A 13,817-nucleotide genomic window follows, 5' to 3' on the forward strand; every position below is an offset into this window, starting at 1 on the left:
GATAAGAAAAAGAGAAGACACAAAAATATAAAATCAAAGATTTCGCCTTTCCTAAGGCAATGGACTGGACATGGTCAATTTTCAGGTTAAGCGCTGACGGGTATAATATCTAAAGGCGATAAACAAAAGAGTGATGATCTTCAGTGCAAATGTTCATCACTGCTGTGCACGTTACTGCGAACAAATAAAACATCGATATACTATGCTTCGATGTACCTTCTTACAATGTGTTAACATCACGAAAATACTAAATTGCGATGCAGGATACATCGAAGCATAGTGTTTCTTCGCTGTAACGTGCATAGCAGTGATGAACATTCGCACTGAAGATCTTCGCACTTTTATTTAACGCTTTTAGATATTACACTCCTGGCTGAGTGACAAACTGTTACTATACAAACATATAATTACAAAACAATTTTTAAACATTACGTACACTAGAATGACTACAGCAATTTTCTCCAGATGACCAGAGTATCAGTGGATCAGTATTTGTGACGCGACAAGTTCAGGAAGAATAGCTGCTGAACGTATTCTGGTTTGTTTATTTGCTTCTAATCCAGCACAAAAATATATAGGTTCACTACTGTACTCCTACGAAAACTTTCGATATAATAGTAACTTTTTCTTCATGGTTACAGACTACAATCACAAACTAGCTGAAAAAAAATGTGATGTAAAAGTAATGTCAATGTAATGTCATTGTTTCATCATGGCACTAGGAGCATTAGTCCATCAAACTGAAAAATGTAATTTAAATTCATCAACTACTAAACAGTCACCCAACTAAGGCCATCATGCATTTTTCCGACCCTAACTGGTAAATAACCGATATATAGATGGAAAAACAAACTGTACCAAAACTATGAATCGTGACGATACTCCTAAAAATGACAAATCAAAAATAAGAATTACAAGAGGCAGCCAAATAACTCCTTATCAACAAAAACCAACGGCTTGGATTGAAATCACAGAAGATGAACTCCCAGGTAACATCGTCCAACAAGACGTGCTGAAAGTATATGAGTATAATCAGGGCATAGATCAAAGTCATTGTAATGATGTCACGGTCACAGAAGAGAACATAGTTCAAGAAACTGCTATCAGTTCAAGTTCAGCTCAAACTGAATATATTATTGACAAACATAAATATTCCAAAGAATCTATAAAACCATATTTTCTAAACTATCTGGACTTAGAAGAAAAGTTCAGCCCAGATTCTACAGAGTCTATTAAAAACTACTTGATTGGTGAAGATATTTACCAAAAATTATGCGATGAATATAATAGTAGCATAATAAAAATTGATACAGAAACTGGAATCACACCAAAACAATCTTCTTTATCCTGCATTGCAGAGTATTTGAAATCACTTGCTGACAAAGCTAGAAAAGAGTCAAATCAAATAGTGTTTGAGCAGAACCTTGTAGATTCTCTTTTTAAATCTGAAAATACTACTGTAAACGTTTATCCTCTGTCTTGCGAAACCCTAAAGCCTACAACAGCGTCAATATCTAGCCGAATTAGGGACGTTATTGTTACTAGAAATTTACAGAGATCCGAATTTTCCGCAGAATCTTTAAAAAATCTAGTCTTGGCGCAAGTAGATTGTGAAGAGGAGCAAATGTCCGAATTAGACGAACCTTCCAATACCTCTACTTCTTGTCCTCCTCCAGTAGAAGTCTGTCACAAATGTGGCAGCGAAAGCTGTAGTGAGGAAGTTCACATCATGTGTAGAAAAGGAGACGTGCATTTCAAATTGAAATGTAGAAGGTTAGGTGGTGGCCACAACAATCCAGAAAGTGGAAGTCAAGTAGGTGAAGAAATTAAGTACGAATGTGAAGTCATTCTTGACAATGGTGAATGTATAGATAGTTCGATCCTTGAAAGCCGTGATCTAAAATGTGAATTAGTAAATAATACTAATCGTGGTTTTTACCCACAGAATATCAAACATGATGTTTGCGCGGATATTAATCCACCTGCCACACAGTTTAAATCTCGTTGTGATATAGCACCCTGTCCTCCACCAGGACCATTATCGGCACCATGCCCACCCTGCGCACCATGTCCACCCTGCTCATCATGCCCACCCTGTCCAAAACCTCCGGAAAAAGAGGAATTAAAAAAGGAAGAAATAAAAAAAGAAGATCCAAAAAAAGACTGTACGAAAAACGAAGATAAGAAAAAAGATACATTTAAAATAATTATAAAAGCGCAAAGCTCAGATACTTCAAATAAAAGTAAATGTGCAGACGAAGAGGAAGAAGTTACAAAGATTGATAAATGTCCAAAAGAAAAACTTATTTTTGCATGTCGGTCTAAGACCAAAATGAAACCCCAGGAAATCGTCGAAGAAAAGAAAAATCCCTGTAATCAAGGGTCTGTTCTATTCGAAGAAATAAAAGCTGCCATGATAGAAGCACATTCTAGAACAATTGCTACGATAAAAGAAGCCGCTCAAGATGTATTCTGTAATGTAGACAAAGTTATAATTAGCAAATCTAAAAATAAATGTGATGATAGTAATGTTTTGGACGATGCAAAACGTTCAGCAGAAAATTTTGTATGTGAACTGCAAAAAAAAGCTAACGATGTTAACATGCAGCAGATGCAAGAATCTATAGAAAATTTACGTCAAAGCGCATGTACGGGCATAAAAAAAATTACAAATACAACTATAGCTGCTGTTGATGAAGCTACAGCACAAGGTAAAAAGTGGTTAGGATGCAAAGTACCAGAAGCAGATGAGGAAAATAGACCACCAACAAAATGTAAACCAAAAAAAACATCATATCCTAGTGACGACGATGATTCAGGTTTAGCAGAAACTGTCATAGAGACTGCAGAACAGATTTATGATACTGTATATAAAACTACCCAAGAAGCGAAGAATGTTGTGGCTGAAATTGCCAGCCACGGTATAAAAGTTATTGGGTTAGATACAGAAGGGTCACCTAATAGAGTTACTCCACCAGAAAATGTGGAGGAAACTTCAGTCTCAAAAGTACAACGATCTGCTGATAATTTAATTAACGAAGTCCATGATAGGACAAATGCAATTAAAGAAATATCTGCAATAGAAAAATTCGAGATTGTAAAAAGCTCTGCAGAACATGTGATTGACAAAGTAGTCAGTACCACGCAAACTATCAAGGAGCGTACTGAGGAAGCAGTTCAAGAAATAGCAACAGGAACAAAGAATATATACAGCAAGAAAGGGACCATAAAAAGTGTTTTATCAGGTTTTAAATTCTTTAACAAGGACGAGAAGGAAGTAAAAGTAAAGGAAAAAGAACTAGTTGAAAATTACGATCCCAAAAAATCTCGTATTATAAGAAGGGACTCCTCTCTTTTTGGTAATTTAAGGCATAGTTTCGAAAGTCTAACGAATTTAGATGATGAAAGTTCTCCTTACGACAAACCAACGCCTAGAGACGTAGCTATGTTGCCAGAAACTAGTAGTAGCAAGGGAATGTTTGCCAAGATTAAAGAAAGGTTTATTTCTATGTTCTACGACAAACAGAGCAAGGAATCTATAAGTTCGGAAAGTTCGTCAGAAGACAGTATGGACGCTGAGAAAAGAAACAAAGAGTTTATGTTTGATAGATTCATTGATTAAAGAAAGTTATAATAAAGTACTTCTAAGCTGCCATGAAATCTTAATTTTTTATTTTATCCCTAGCAAAGAATCATTAAAGATATGACTACTTATATCATTAATATAAAAGTGAACAAAAATCAAAATTACCAATCCAGCCAGTCACGAATCTAGTGCCATACCCTCAAGTCTCAAAAGCATTCGGGTCTATCACTGATAAATTTAACACTTTAACTGTCCATGCATTACATGTAATGCACTGAAGACCTAGCTCGGTGCGTCCGTCCATGACATATAATACACTATTAATCACCAAGAATAGTGTTGTTCCCGAGAAGCTTGAAAAATCAAACAAATCAATGTTATATTTTATTCAACCTGCCAAATAAAAGTAAAAGTAATACGTTTTATCTTTTAATCAAACAAAAATTAAAAAGGATTTCTCTTACCAAATTTCAACTAAAATAAATCTTTTTTTTAACATTTTTAGTAACTAACTTTTGCATAACGATGATATGTAGTGCATAATATTATGAATCCTATTTGTTTTGTGTTTTAGTTTAATTTTTACTAACCTACTTTAAGTGCTACTAACACCAATGGAACTCTTTGTTTTCCGAAGTAAATAAATAAATTATTATTATTATTATTATAATATGTCCTAAGACAGAATAAGTCACCTCCACATTCAATACAATATATTAAATTGAGTGACACAAAATGAATGTTGCATCGTGGAACTATGTCACCTAAATCGTTCTTGGCATCATATATTTTTTTACAATCCTCACATTCGCCTGAAAACATATTTGTTACTTATAAAATTGATCATGTTTCGACGTATTTGGACAACACTATTGGTCGACGATTGAAGTTCATACGTCCGTGCATTGCATATAATGCACTATTAGACGTATGGCAATTGTATAGACAATTGCCGTGGGACAGTCAAAGTGTTAAATAAATAAAGTGTTTCGGTTTCCTCTGGGACTAACTATATTATGACGTATTTTATGAATGAGAGACTTTCCACCCCACGTTCGCGCGGCCATCTGTACAGCGCCATCTATATTATTTTTGGTAAACGTAGCCTGGAAAGTTCCTCATTTAGTCTACTTTTGCCATGCCAGCAAGTAAAAAATATATTTTTCTTTTCGTCACGACACGAGTCGATCACGTAAAACAAAGCAACAAGGGCCGGCGGCAGCTTTTCCTGTTTATTATATACCTCATTTATTTATTTATTTATTTCCTCATTTACATCTACCATTACAGGTTTATCCCAATGCGATACCGCCGGCAAAGGTCCGTGTTGCTCTAGTATATTATAGTACTGTCCACTTATTAATTACCTACACATTCTTGACAAAGACTTAACGCCGTGACAAATCTGTCACTATCAAACAATAAAACCGGTCATATGTTCATCTATCCGCCCACGATTCTGGTTAAAACAATAACTGGAAAACATGTAAATTCTGTTTATTACTCTCCAAAACCTCATATAAATGTCAACCACGCCACCCTGCGGAAGGTGTAACCAACAATGTTCTTTCCTCCAAAAGATAATGCCTACGAACAAGACACTGAAAGAACTGAGAAATGGCGAGAGGAAAGCACCGAAATGCAACTGTTCCAACGAAAATCCGTGCTGCGATGGTAAAAAAATCAATAAACATGCGCGGAAACGGAACTAGTATGAAACAAAATTCAATACAAACAGTCAAATACTTAACAAAGGAACTTGAATAACTACTGTAAGTACTTAATTTGACTACTACTTGACTAAGGTGGTTTATACATGGATATTAAAAATGAGTAAACGTAAATGTTGAAGCTTTCACTTTGAGTTGTTGTAATAAGAAAGTGTTACCTAAATAACAAAGTTCATTTATCAGATCGTGCGCATACGCGATTGAGATTGGTGTGGGTAGAGAGAAGAGCATAGATTAAAAACAAAATGGCTGAAGAAGAGAAGAAACGGTGTTGCCCAAGGTGAATATAGTAGCTTGTTCGATTGTACCGTTCACGTTAGTGTGAACAGTAAATAGCATCTCCTACATTGAGTTCCTCAACAACTCAAGTGTCAGGATTATTATTAAAGCACCAAACATCGTTATAACCATCGGCTCCTGTAGCGACTACGTATCTACTTAATTACTTAAATAGTAACCAGAACCAACGGTATTAGGCCGCAACGCACTCATAGTCCGGAAGTATGATGAATCAGTACTTTATACACCATAAGCCTTTGGTTCCGAGTACGTAAGTAACGTGGAGACTCAATAATAACCCGGCCACCAGAAAATACTAGACGATAGAAGAAGAATCTAATCACCACCATAGTATTTGAGTGGTAGAATGGGGGAGGTAGACAAACACTGATTGGCGAATTGTGTCAGCTTCAAACTCAATCCGCCTCTCCCCCGTCTTACCGCTCACATACTTTACTTTGTTTGCAAGGGAAAAATTGGATGCAACCAAGATGATGATAAAAAAATGCGTTCGCAAGGAACCCCCGCATCCTTGTGATCCGCCAGAACCGTGCGACATCTGCGACGAGGAGGATGCGAACTGTCCAGACCCTCTTTTGTGTCTAGAAAAATTAAATAACCCACAGAAACCCTGGGAAAGTATGTAATCCATATAACATTTACGCGATCCTAATGATTCTGATTATTCTGACTATAGAGGTTAATGCTGCTCTTTCAATAGATTATAGACCATTTATTACAAAGTCACACATAAAACACACAAACAGACACATAAACTTACATCCGTAGTTGAGCCACAAATTTTGATTAATTCAAAAGATAACTAACAGCAACTCTAGATACGAACGTAAGTAGTCCTAAGATGGATATATGACGAACTGAATGGATAGCTGACCAGCCCATAGTCTATATATATCATGGTCCAATCAGTTAAAAAGGACACAATTCGTTTTTACGACATGTCCTTTTTGTTCACTGCCAATTCAGCATAATTAGCAATACAGCTTTCTTTCAGCAAAATGCAAGCCACCTCCATTTGTTGGTGTGATGCCGTGCAAAAAGCAGGAGCCACCGCATCCTTGCGACCCACCGCCCCCTTGCATACCAGGAAAACCACCGCCAGAGAAGTGCCCTAAACCGGCCTTGTGTTACAACAGGATCAAAAACCCAGAACCCAACTTTATTATATGCCCAGACGATGACTGCATGAAGTACGATCTAGAGTTATGTAAGGGGTTAGAGGATTTGAAGAAGCCAATAGAAGATTGCGTTAGGGATCGCTGTGCTGCTCCACCGCAATTGGATCCGTTCGCTGCAGAAGTGCCCCCTCCCCCACCTCCGACACCTCCTAGGAAGGATTCATCACACTATTCCAAGATACTATGTGACAACTTGGATGACCTTAAAAAGAATATCGTGGAGTGTTTCGCTCCGAGATGCGGCCCACCCATACAAATAGACCCATTTAAATTCGAAGAAAAAATGGTGAAAATTCGTGCTGGTCTTGAAGACGAACGTGACCCTTGCGAGGAAATCAAAAAGAAAAAGAAAACATAAATCACTTCTACAACCCACAAGAAAAGTGGAATAAATCTTTTCGTATAAAATTTCGGTTTCTTTATTATTACTCTACCTACAAAATTTCCCCCTTTTCCACCTATCCCACTTGGCCATCCCACCTGGGTGGTAAGAGTGGAAAAAATAATCCACTTTTCCCTCCCAGGTGGGATAGGTGGAAGAGGAGGAATTGTAAATGTTCTTTTATCCCACCTGGGAGATTATTACGGCCGCTCTTCCCACCCAGGTGGGATAAAAGGAACATTTCAACTCCACTCTGCCTACCCCATGGCCCCAGCCGTTAGCGAATTAATATAATCATCATTATCATCAACGTTCAAATAATCAAAATAATAAAACTAGCATTTAATTCGTCATAAATACATATTTAATATAGGAACAGGAATTATCGACGCATCATTTCTAAAAAAAGGGGGACGACCTCGTGTCCCGGAGTTCCAAACTAAGACCACTGGACTAACGAGGCAGTTAGTATTCTTATTTATTTTGATTATTTGAATGTTAATGATAGCTATTGGCTGGGGCCCTGGGGTAGGAAGAGTGGAGTTGAAATGTTCCTTTTATCCCACCTGGGTGGGAAGAGCGGCCGTAATAATCTCCCAGGTGGGATAAAAGAACATTTACAATTCCTCCTCTTCCACCTATCCCACCTGGGAGGGAAAAGTGGATTATTTTTTCCACTCTTACCACCCAGGTGGGATGGCCAAGTGGGATAGGTGGAATAGGGGAAAATTTCTCACAAAAATAGTTCATCAGTTCAGTTCTTTACAATATCAAAAGAAAGACTATTTCGCCTGATGACTTTGGCTTTATATTCTATTTTAATATGAACACCTATGATCTTTAAATATTAGTATTAGTCAAATGATTCAATAATTACAAATCTCGTATGTGGGGTGTATGAGCGCCATTAAGCTCATACCGTACTTACGCGACACGGCGCTGAACTTAGAGCATTTTCATTGATTTGATATAAGTAGTTGAAAGAATATTTTCCATGCCGCGTTGCGCAAATACGGTTTGCGCTTCATTATTAAATCTATTACGATCATCTAAGGATACATCATTTCTTCTGTAGGTACTTAAGTATGTTGTGACCCCGTGGTATTTGGAAGCTGTTGATACACTTTTCAATGTATTTCAGGCCGAATTTGTTTCTAAAGTTTTGGCGCGCGATGGCGATGAACCCGCTGATGCTTTATTTTTATTTTTTTTTGACTTGCGGTAGATGAAGTTCTTGGCCGGAATTCTTAGTCGATTTCCTGACATTTACTATACAAACTCATTGCGTTTACATCACTAAAGTAATTAGAGTGACAGATTTTTTTGTAGAACAGTTTGATAGAAAATATTTTACGTATTTCGTATATTTTCATCTAAATCAAAATAAAAAAGTGAATATTCGACAACTGCGAGAACAAAACTATCAAAACCATGGACTATAACGACTCCAAAAACATTGTGTAAGTTTTGTTTTGTTTTGTATTCAAAAAGTAAGTGGAATATTATGGACACAAAAAAATGTCATAAAGAACCTCCTCCTCCGCCCCCTGAGCCCACACCCTGTGAGATACAAGCACGACAGCTTAAAATCAAAGCTGGTGTTAAGTTTTGCCCTAAAGAACCTCCCCCACCTCCCCCACCAGAACCTAAATGTCATGGGATTTGCATTGAAAAAATAAAAAATCCACCTGTTGATCCATCATTGTTAAACCAGCCTGTTCTCTGTCCACTTGATCCAGAGTCGTTCGAAAAGCCTCACGATATATGCGACGCCATTATTGAGAGAGACAAAGCCACTCCTGATCTCCCGTGGCCTGGCTGCCCAGTGATCCCCCCGCCACCCCCGCCGCCAACGCCGGACCTCTGTGAACTACAAGACAAGAGACTCAAGAAAGAAGAATGTTTAGAAAGGTCTAAAAGGTACAGAGAGTAGGCAATCATGAACGAATTAAAGAAATACATTGCACAAATGGACATAAAAGAGGAAGATATGTTGTTGGAAGAGTCTGAAAAACAACGGCTAATGACTGTTGATTCTATCCTTAACCAAGTTTCCAGAGAACCCTCGCAGGATATTAATCAACGCATTGAAGACTTAGAATATCTTATCACAAAACTGCAGAGAGAAATTATTGCAATGTCAGAGGAATGTAACAATGATAAAGGTTGTGCAAGTGGTTTTATGAAGTCTCCTGTACATGAAGTAATTGTAGAAGCACAGGAAGAAAATTCTGACATATTGAGCAACATAACCAAACAGTCAAATGCCACTCTTTTAATTATTGGTGATGATAAACAAGATTCAAAAAATATCATTAAAAAAGACATTGAAGTGGTAATGTCCGATTTGAAAGATGAAATAAATCGGAAGCTGGAAACTGTAAAAGACATAAAGTTGGATGCTGAAGACAGTCATCATTTAACTATAATTAATACAGAAAACAAACAAATGTCATAATCTTTATTTAAATTAAATGTTATGTTTTTTCTTCATCGAAATTATTATTTTACGCGTTAAGGGTAAATATATTAATCTAAACAAAGAACTCATGAACATAGGTCTTCCGTTCACCTGAGAATCTGTCGAGCTGAGAATCTATCCAGTTGCGAATCTGTCCATTTGCTACGGAGGGTCATAAACATAGGCCACTATTATGTCACCAACACTTGCTTCTCAAACGGGCAAAACCGGTTCAATCCCAACACCGGACTTGCACCAATTAGGTTACAGAAAGTAACGGCCTCAGTGGTCTAGTAATTTGAGCGTTGGGCTCTCGATCCGGAGGTCCCGGGTTCAAAACCCGGTGGTGACACATCACCCACAAAAATGACTTTGTGATCCCTAGTTTGGTTATTGGACATTACAGGCTGATCACCTGATTCTCCGAAAGAAAGATACTCCGTGTTTCGGAAGGCACGTTAAGCCGTAGTAGTCGTTACATGAGCTATATCAGGGGCCTTTGGCAGCTCAATAGTAATCCTGACATCAGGGATGATAGGGTTGGTATTCCACCTCACGACCCACACGATAGAAGAAGAAGAACAGAAAGTACTTAGTTTATCGATTATGATGGATGGACGTACCTCCGATCAGCCCGTGAGCTTATATTATGTTATAAATAAAGGATATGGAAGTAAACTAAAATAATTCGCGTTCATTGTTAGGTTTGTTACTTTGCTTTGGACTGACATTTATTACTGACTAAAAATCCTCAGCGTTCTCTAGGTATTTCTTCGACCAAATAAGATAGATTCGTTATATCCACACATATCCCTACTGGTCTACAGATAATTGATAACATATTTGGCTCTGATGCTGCTAAGGTACTAAGTGAAAAACTGAAAGTGAAAACCTAAATGACTTACTAGAATTCTAGAATAGAAAAAGAAACTGGGTTCCTAAAGTTATTTAAGTGCGTAGAGCAACACGGACCTCCACAGACCGGTTTGAGCGCCTGACTTGTAACTGGCTACCTTATGAGAAAAACAATAAAATTGACATCTGACAATCAACACCAAAATAAAATTTTATACGTAAGTAACTTTATATTTCAAAACATTTCATTCAATAATGGATAACAGGCATAACAGTGACGAAGTTAATGAAGAAAATTCAGATGATATAGAAAATAATACTATAGGTGATGGAAAACAAGAAAGTACTTCCGAAATCAAGGGAGGAAACACAGATCTAGAAACTATAAATAATGCAATTTGTATTGCTAATGTATCAGATATTAGGGGTGAATACCAAACTCCTGAAGAAATAAAACACAGTGAAGCAGTAGACGATGTCATCTACAAAGCACTAGAAAAAGTCAAAGATTTCTTCTTCCACAATGAAATTGAAGAACAAAAGTTGGCTGAATTTATGTTCAAAATCCTCACTTTGAATGTAAAAGACATGAACCCAAAGGACTTTAAAATGAGTCCCGAAATTATCGATCAGCTAGTTGATCAGATAATAGTGAATCATAGAAGTAAGACTGAATTTGAGAGCTTTAACGATGTGATTGATAACATATTTGGCTCTGATGCTGCTAAGGTACTGAGTGAAAGACTTTGTGCCGAGAAAATAGATGAAGTAGTTGAAAGACTACTTGGCGAGGATACCAAGAATTTAATTTGTCAAAAATTGGAAAGTGAAAACTTAGATGACTTACTGAACAAGTTAATTGATGAAAAAATCAAGTTAGACGATAACCCTGAAGCTAAACATCCAAATTTTGATGACTTCATTGAGAAGATACTTGGAAAAGAGACAGAAGAATTTATTAGAAAAAAATTAGAAGCATTTTTAAATGATAAACTAAAAAATGGAGTTGGGACGGATTTTAAACTAAAACAAATTGAATAGAAATTATGACAATGTTATGAATTTTCAGATAATAATTGCCATTTTGTATAGCAAAGACTTACTTAAGTTTTTTGTTTTATTACCACCTTGGTTTTCAACTTATGCAAATAAAATAGACTTTAAAATTGCAACAATTTATTCACAATAACAAATTCATACAAAATACAACATTAAAATTATATTTCAGTTATTCTTGAACATCCATTTAAAATCCCAAGCAAGCGTCTATTTGACTAGAGATACTCAAAATTTTGATTATGATACAACTTTTTACTTTCATAATAATATAGAATACACACAGAAAAAATGCCAAAATTGTTCATAAAATAAATAAAAATAAGTAAGTGAATATATCTGATTAAAATAGCTCTTTGGTTAAAATAATACTTATTAATATAAATTGTAATATATTTGGCACAAACTGTTTTCAGTTTATTTTCATATATAATTAGGCAATAAATGCCATTATATTGAATAGATAAGGCACATCGCCACGTATATTATTATTAAATAATTTATTCATTTATACATTTTATTTACAATAAATAAATACAATATAATATATTTACGTAACAATAAAGAAAACTTGTCATTTATTTTTATAGTTTTATCCTCCTACATTACTGGGAAGCACTTTATAAAAATTTAGAATATAGTTTAATCCTCTACAAATTAAAAAATGTTGTTTCTCAAACTTTTAGGCATTCATCTTAGCTTAAAACTATTTTCACTATAAATATATATTTTATATATTCCACTTCAAAGCTCAAAGGCAATATTATTAAAACCTATTTACAAATATTCATCAAAAATCTTTTATTTTTTCTAAAATTCCGAACCATTTTTCGCCAGCTACAAAGCCGGGATGGCGTGATTTAAAAACCCATACAAAAATGGGTAAATATACCTGTACGGCGACCAACCAGTACAGGTGAATATGAGTCCAAAATTAAATATTATATTTGTTTTATTTATTTGTGTCGCGGCGGAGGCTGCATTGGGGGCTGGTGGAACGGGTGGTACTGCCTGGAGTAGATACTTTCCTGAAAAACGGAAGAGAGAAGGAATTAATTACGTGTGACCACAATCACTAACATAGTAAACGATACAGCTCACCACCTATCGCGTTTGTCTAATTCATTGAATTCATCCGTGGGTGACAGATAATTGTATCACGTGGTATCCAAAATTTGTGCCTAGTTAATGGCTTTACGCTCGCCCTCTATTACATGGGACTTAAATGTAGCTGGCAAGGAGTGAGTGTATACGTATATATTATTACACCTTTAATACTTATCTACGGGCGTGAAGCTATGTTATATTTTTTTTTATTATTAATTTATATCGTTTCCATATCTCGGGCCTAGGCATTCCCGGATTTTTGGAAGGCGTGCGTGGGCCCGAAGCCAACACGAAGAGGCCCCTTAAGGCAAATTAATCTAAATGTGATGTGACACCAACCGGCGATTATCCCTGACGCACTATGGGAGTGCACCCAAAGACAATCCCCGGTTCGTGTAGGTCTATTGCGATTATAGGAAGAAAGGGAACTAGGCTATTGGGTTGGGGGTTAGTGGATCGGGATACTGGGGCTATAGCGGACTATTATTTTATTATTATTATGTTTACTTATATTGGATTACATATTCATATTCATTTATTCATTGATAATTCACAAGCAGTAAAGCAGTTAATAACTGCTAGTCCTTGTTGTTCTTTCATCCTACTCGTATATTGTTATTTTCTTGTGTGATTTTATACAATCAAGGGTGTTGTTTTATTTTAATAGTTTATCAAACTTACCACGTCGTTCGGTCGAGTTGCAACTAGTTGCATTTTTCTCTCCTGCAGTATTATTTGGTTCGCAGCGCTGTAAACCCAGGCCAATAAAATTAATAAATGAAATGCGTATAAAAATCGTTTAATGTGATCTGACTAACTTGGTTCAATAAGAACGAAAAGGTAATAATGACCAGGGCTTAAGACGCCTGTTAAGTGCACACCTTCATGAATAAAAAGAAAATGATTTGTAATAATTGTATTCCTAACCACACTAGCGTAAGTAAGGGATGGCATTTAATGATAAAATCAAGATACGAAACGATTATTCGGCCCAACTATTTCTCACTACGTCTAACTGTTGTATCTACGTACTGCCAAGTAGTTAATACCATCTGCGGAAAATCACGTACAATAAGTTACGTAAAAAAAAAAATACATTCATATATCGATGATTTCTGAAAAATAATTTCTCATACAGAAATCACACGGAATATGTACGGCA

The 13,817-nt window shown here is 36.2% G+C and overlaps 1 protein-coding gene across 3 annotated transcripts in view; it reads right to left on the reverse strand.

Moving 5' to 3' along the window:
- Positions 1–11,651: 11,651 nt before the first annotated feature.
- Positions 11,652–13,817, reverse strand: part of LOC126377800 (voltage-dependent calcium channel type D subunit alpha-1-like) — a 63,067-nt gene continuing 60,901 nt past the window's right edge. For all 3 annotated transcript variants that reach the window (XM_050025650.1, XM_050025651.1, XM_050025649.1), the window contains 2 exons: positions 13,337–13,403; positions 11,652–12,576 (listed from right to left, as the gene is read on the reverse strand). In XM_050025650.1, the coding sequence (XP_049881607.1) occupies positions 12,505–12,576; positions 13,337–13,403 (139 nt within the window). In that variant the 3' untranslated portion in view covers positions 11,652–12,504. The remainder of the gene's footprint in view (positions 12,577–13,336; positions 13,404–13,817) is intronic.

The sequence above is a fragment of the Pectinophora gossypiella genome, chromosome 24, assembly GCF_024362695.1.
Source record: "Pectinophora gossypiella chromosome 24, ilPecGoss1.1, whole genome shotgun sequence".
Classification (NCBI taxonomy): Eukaryota; Metazoa; Arthropoda; class Insecta; order Lepidoptera; family Gelechiidae; genus Pectinophora; species Pectinophora gossypiella.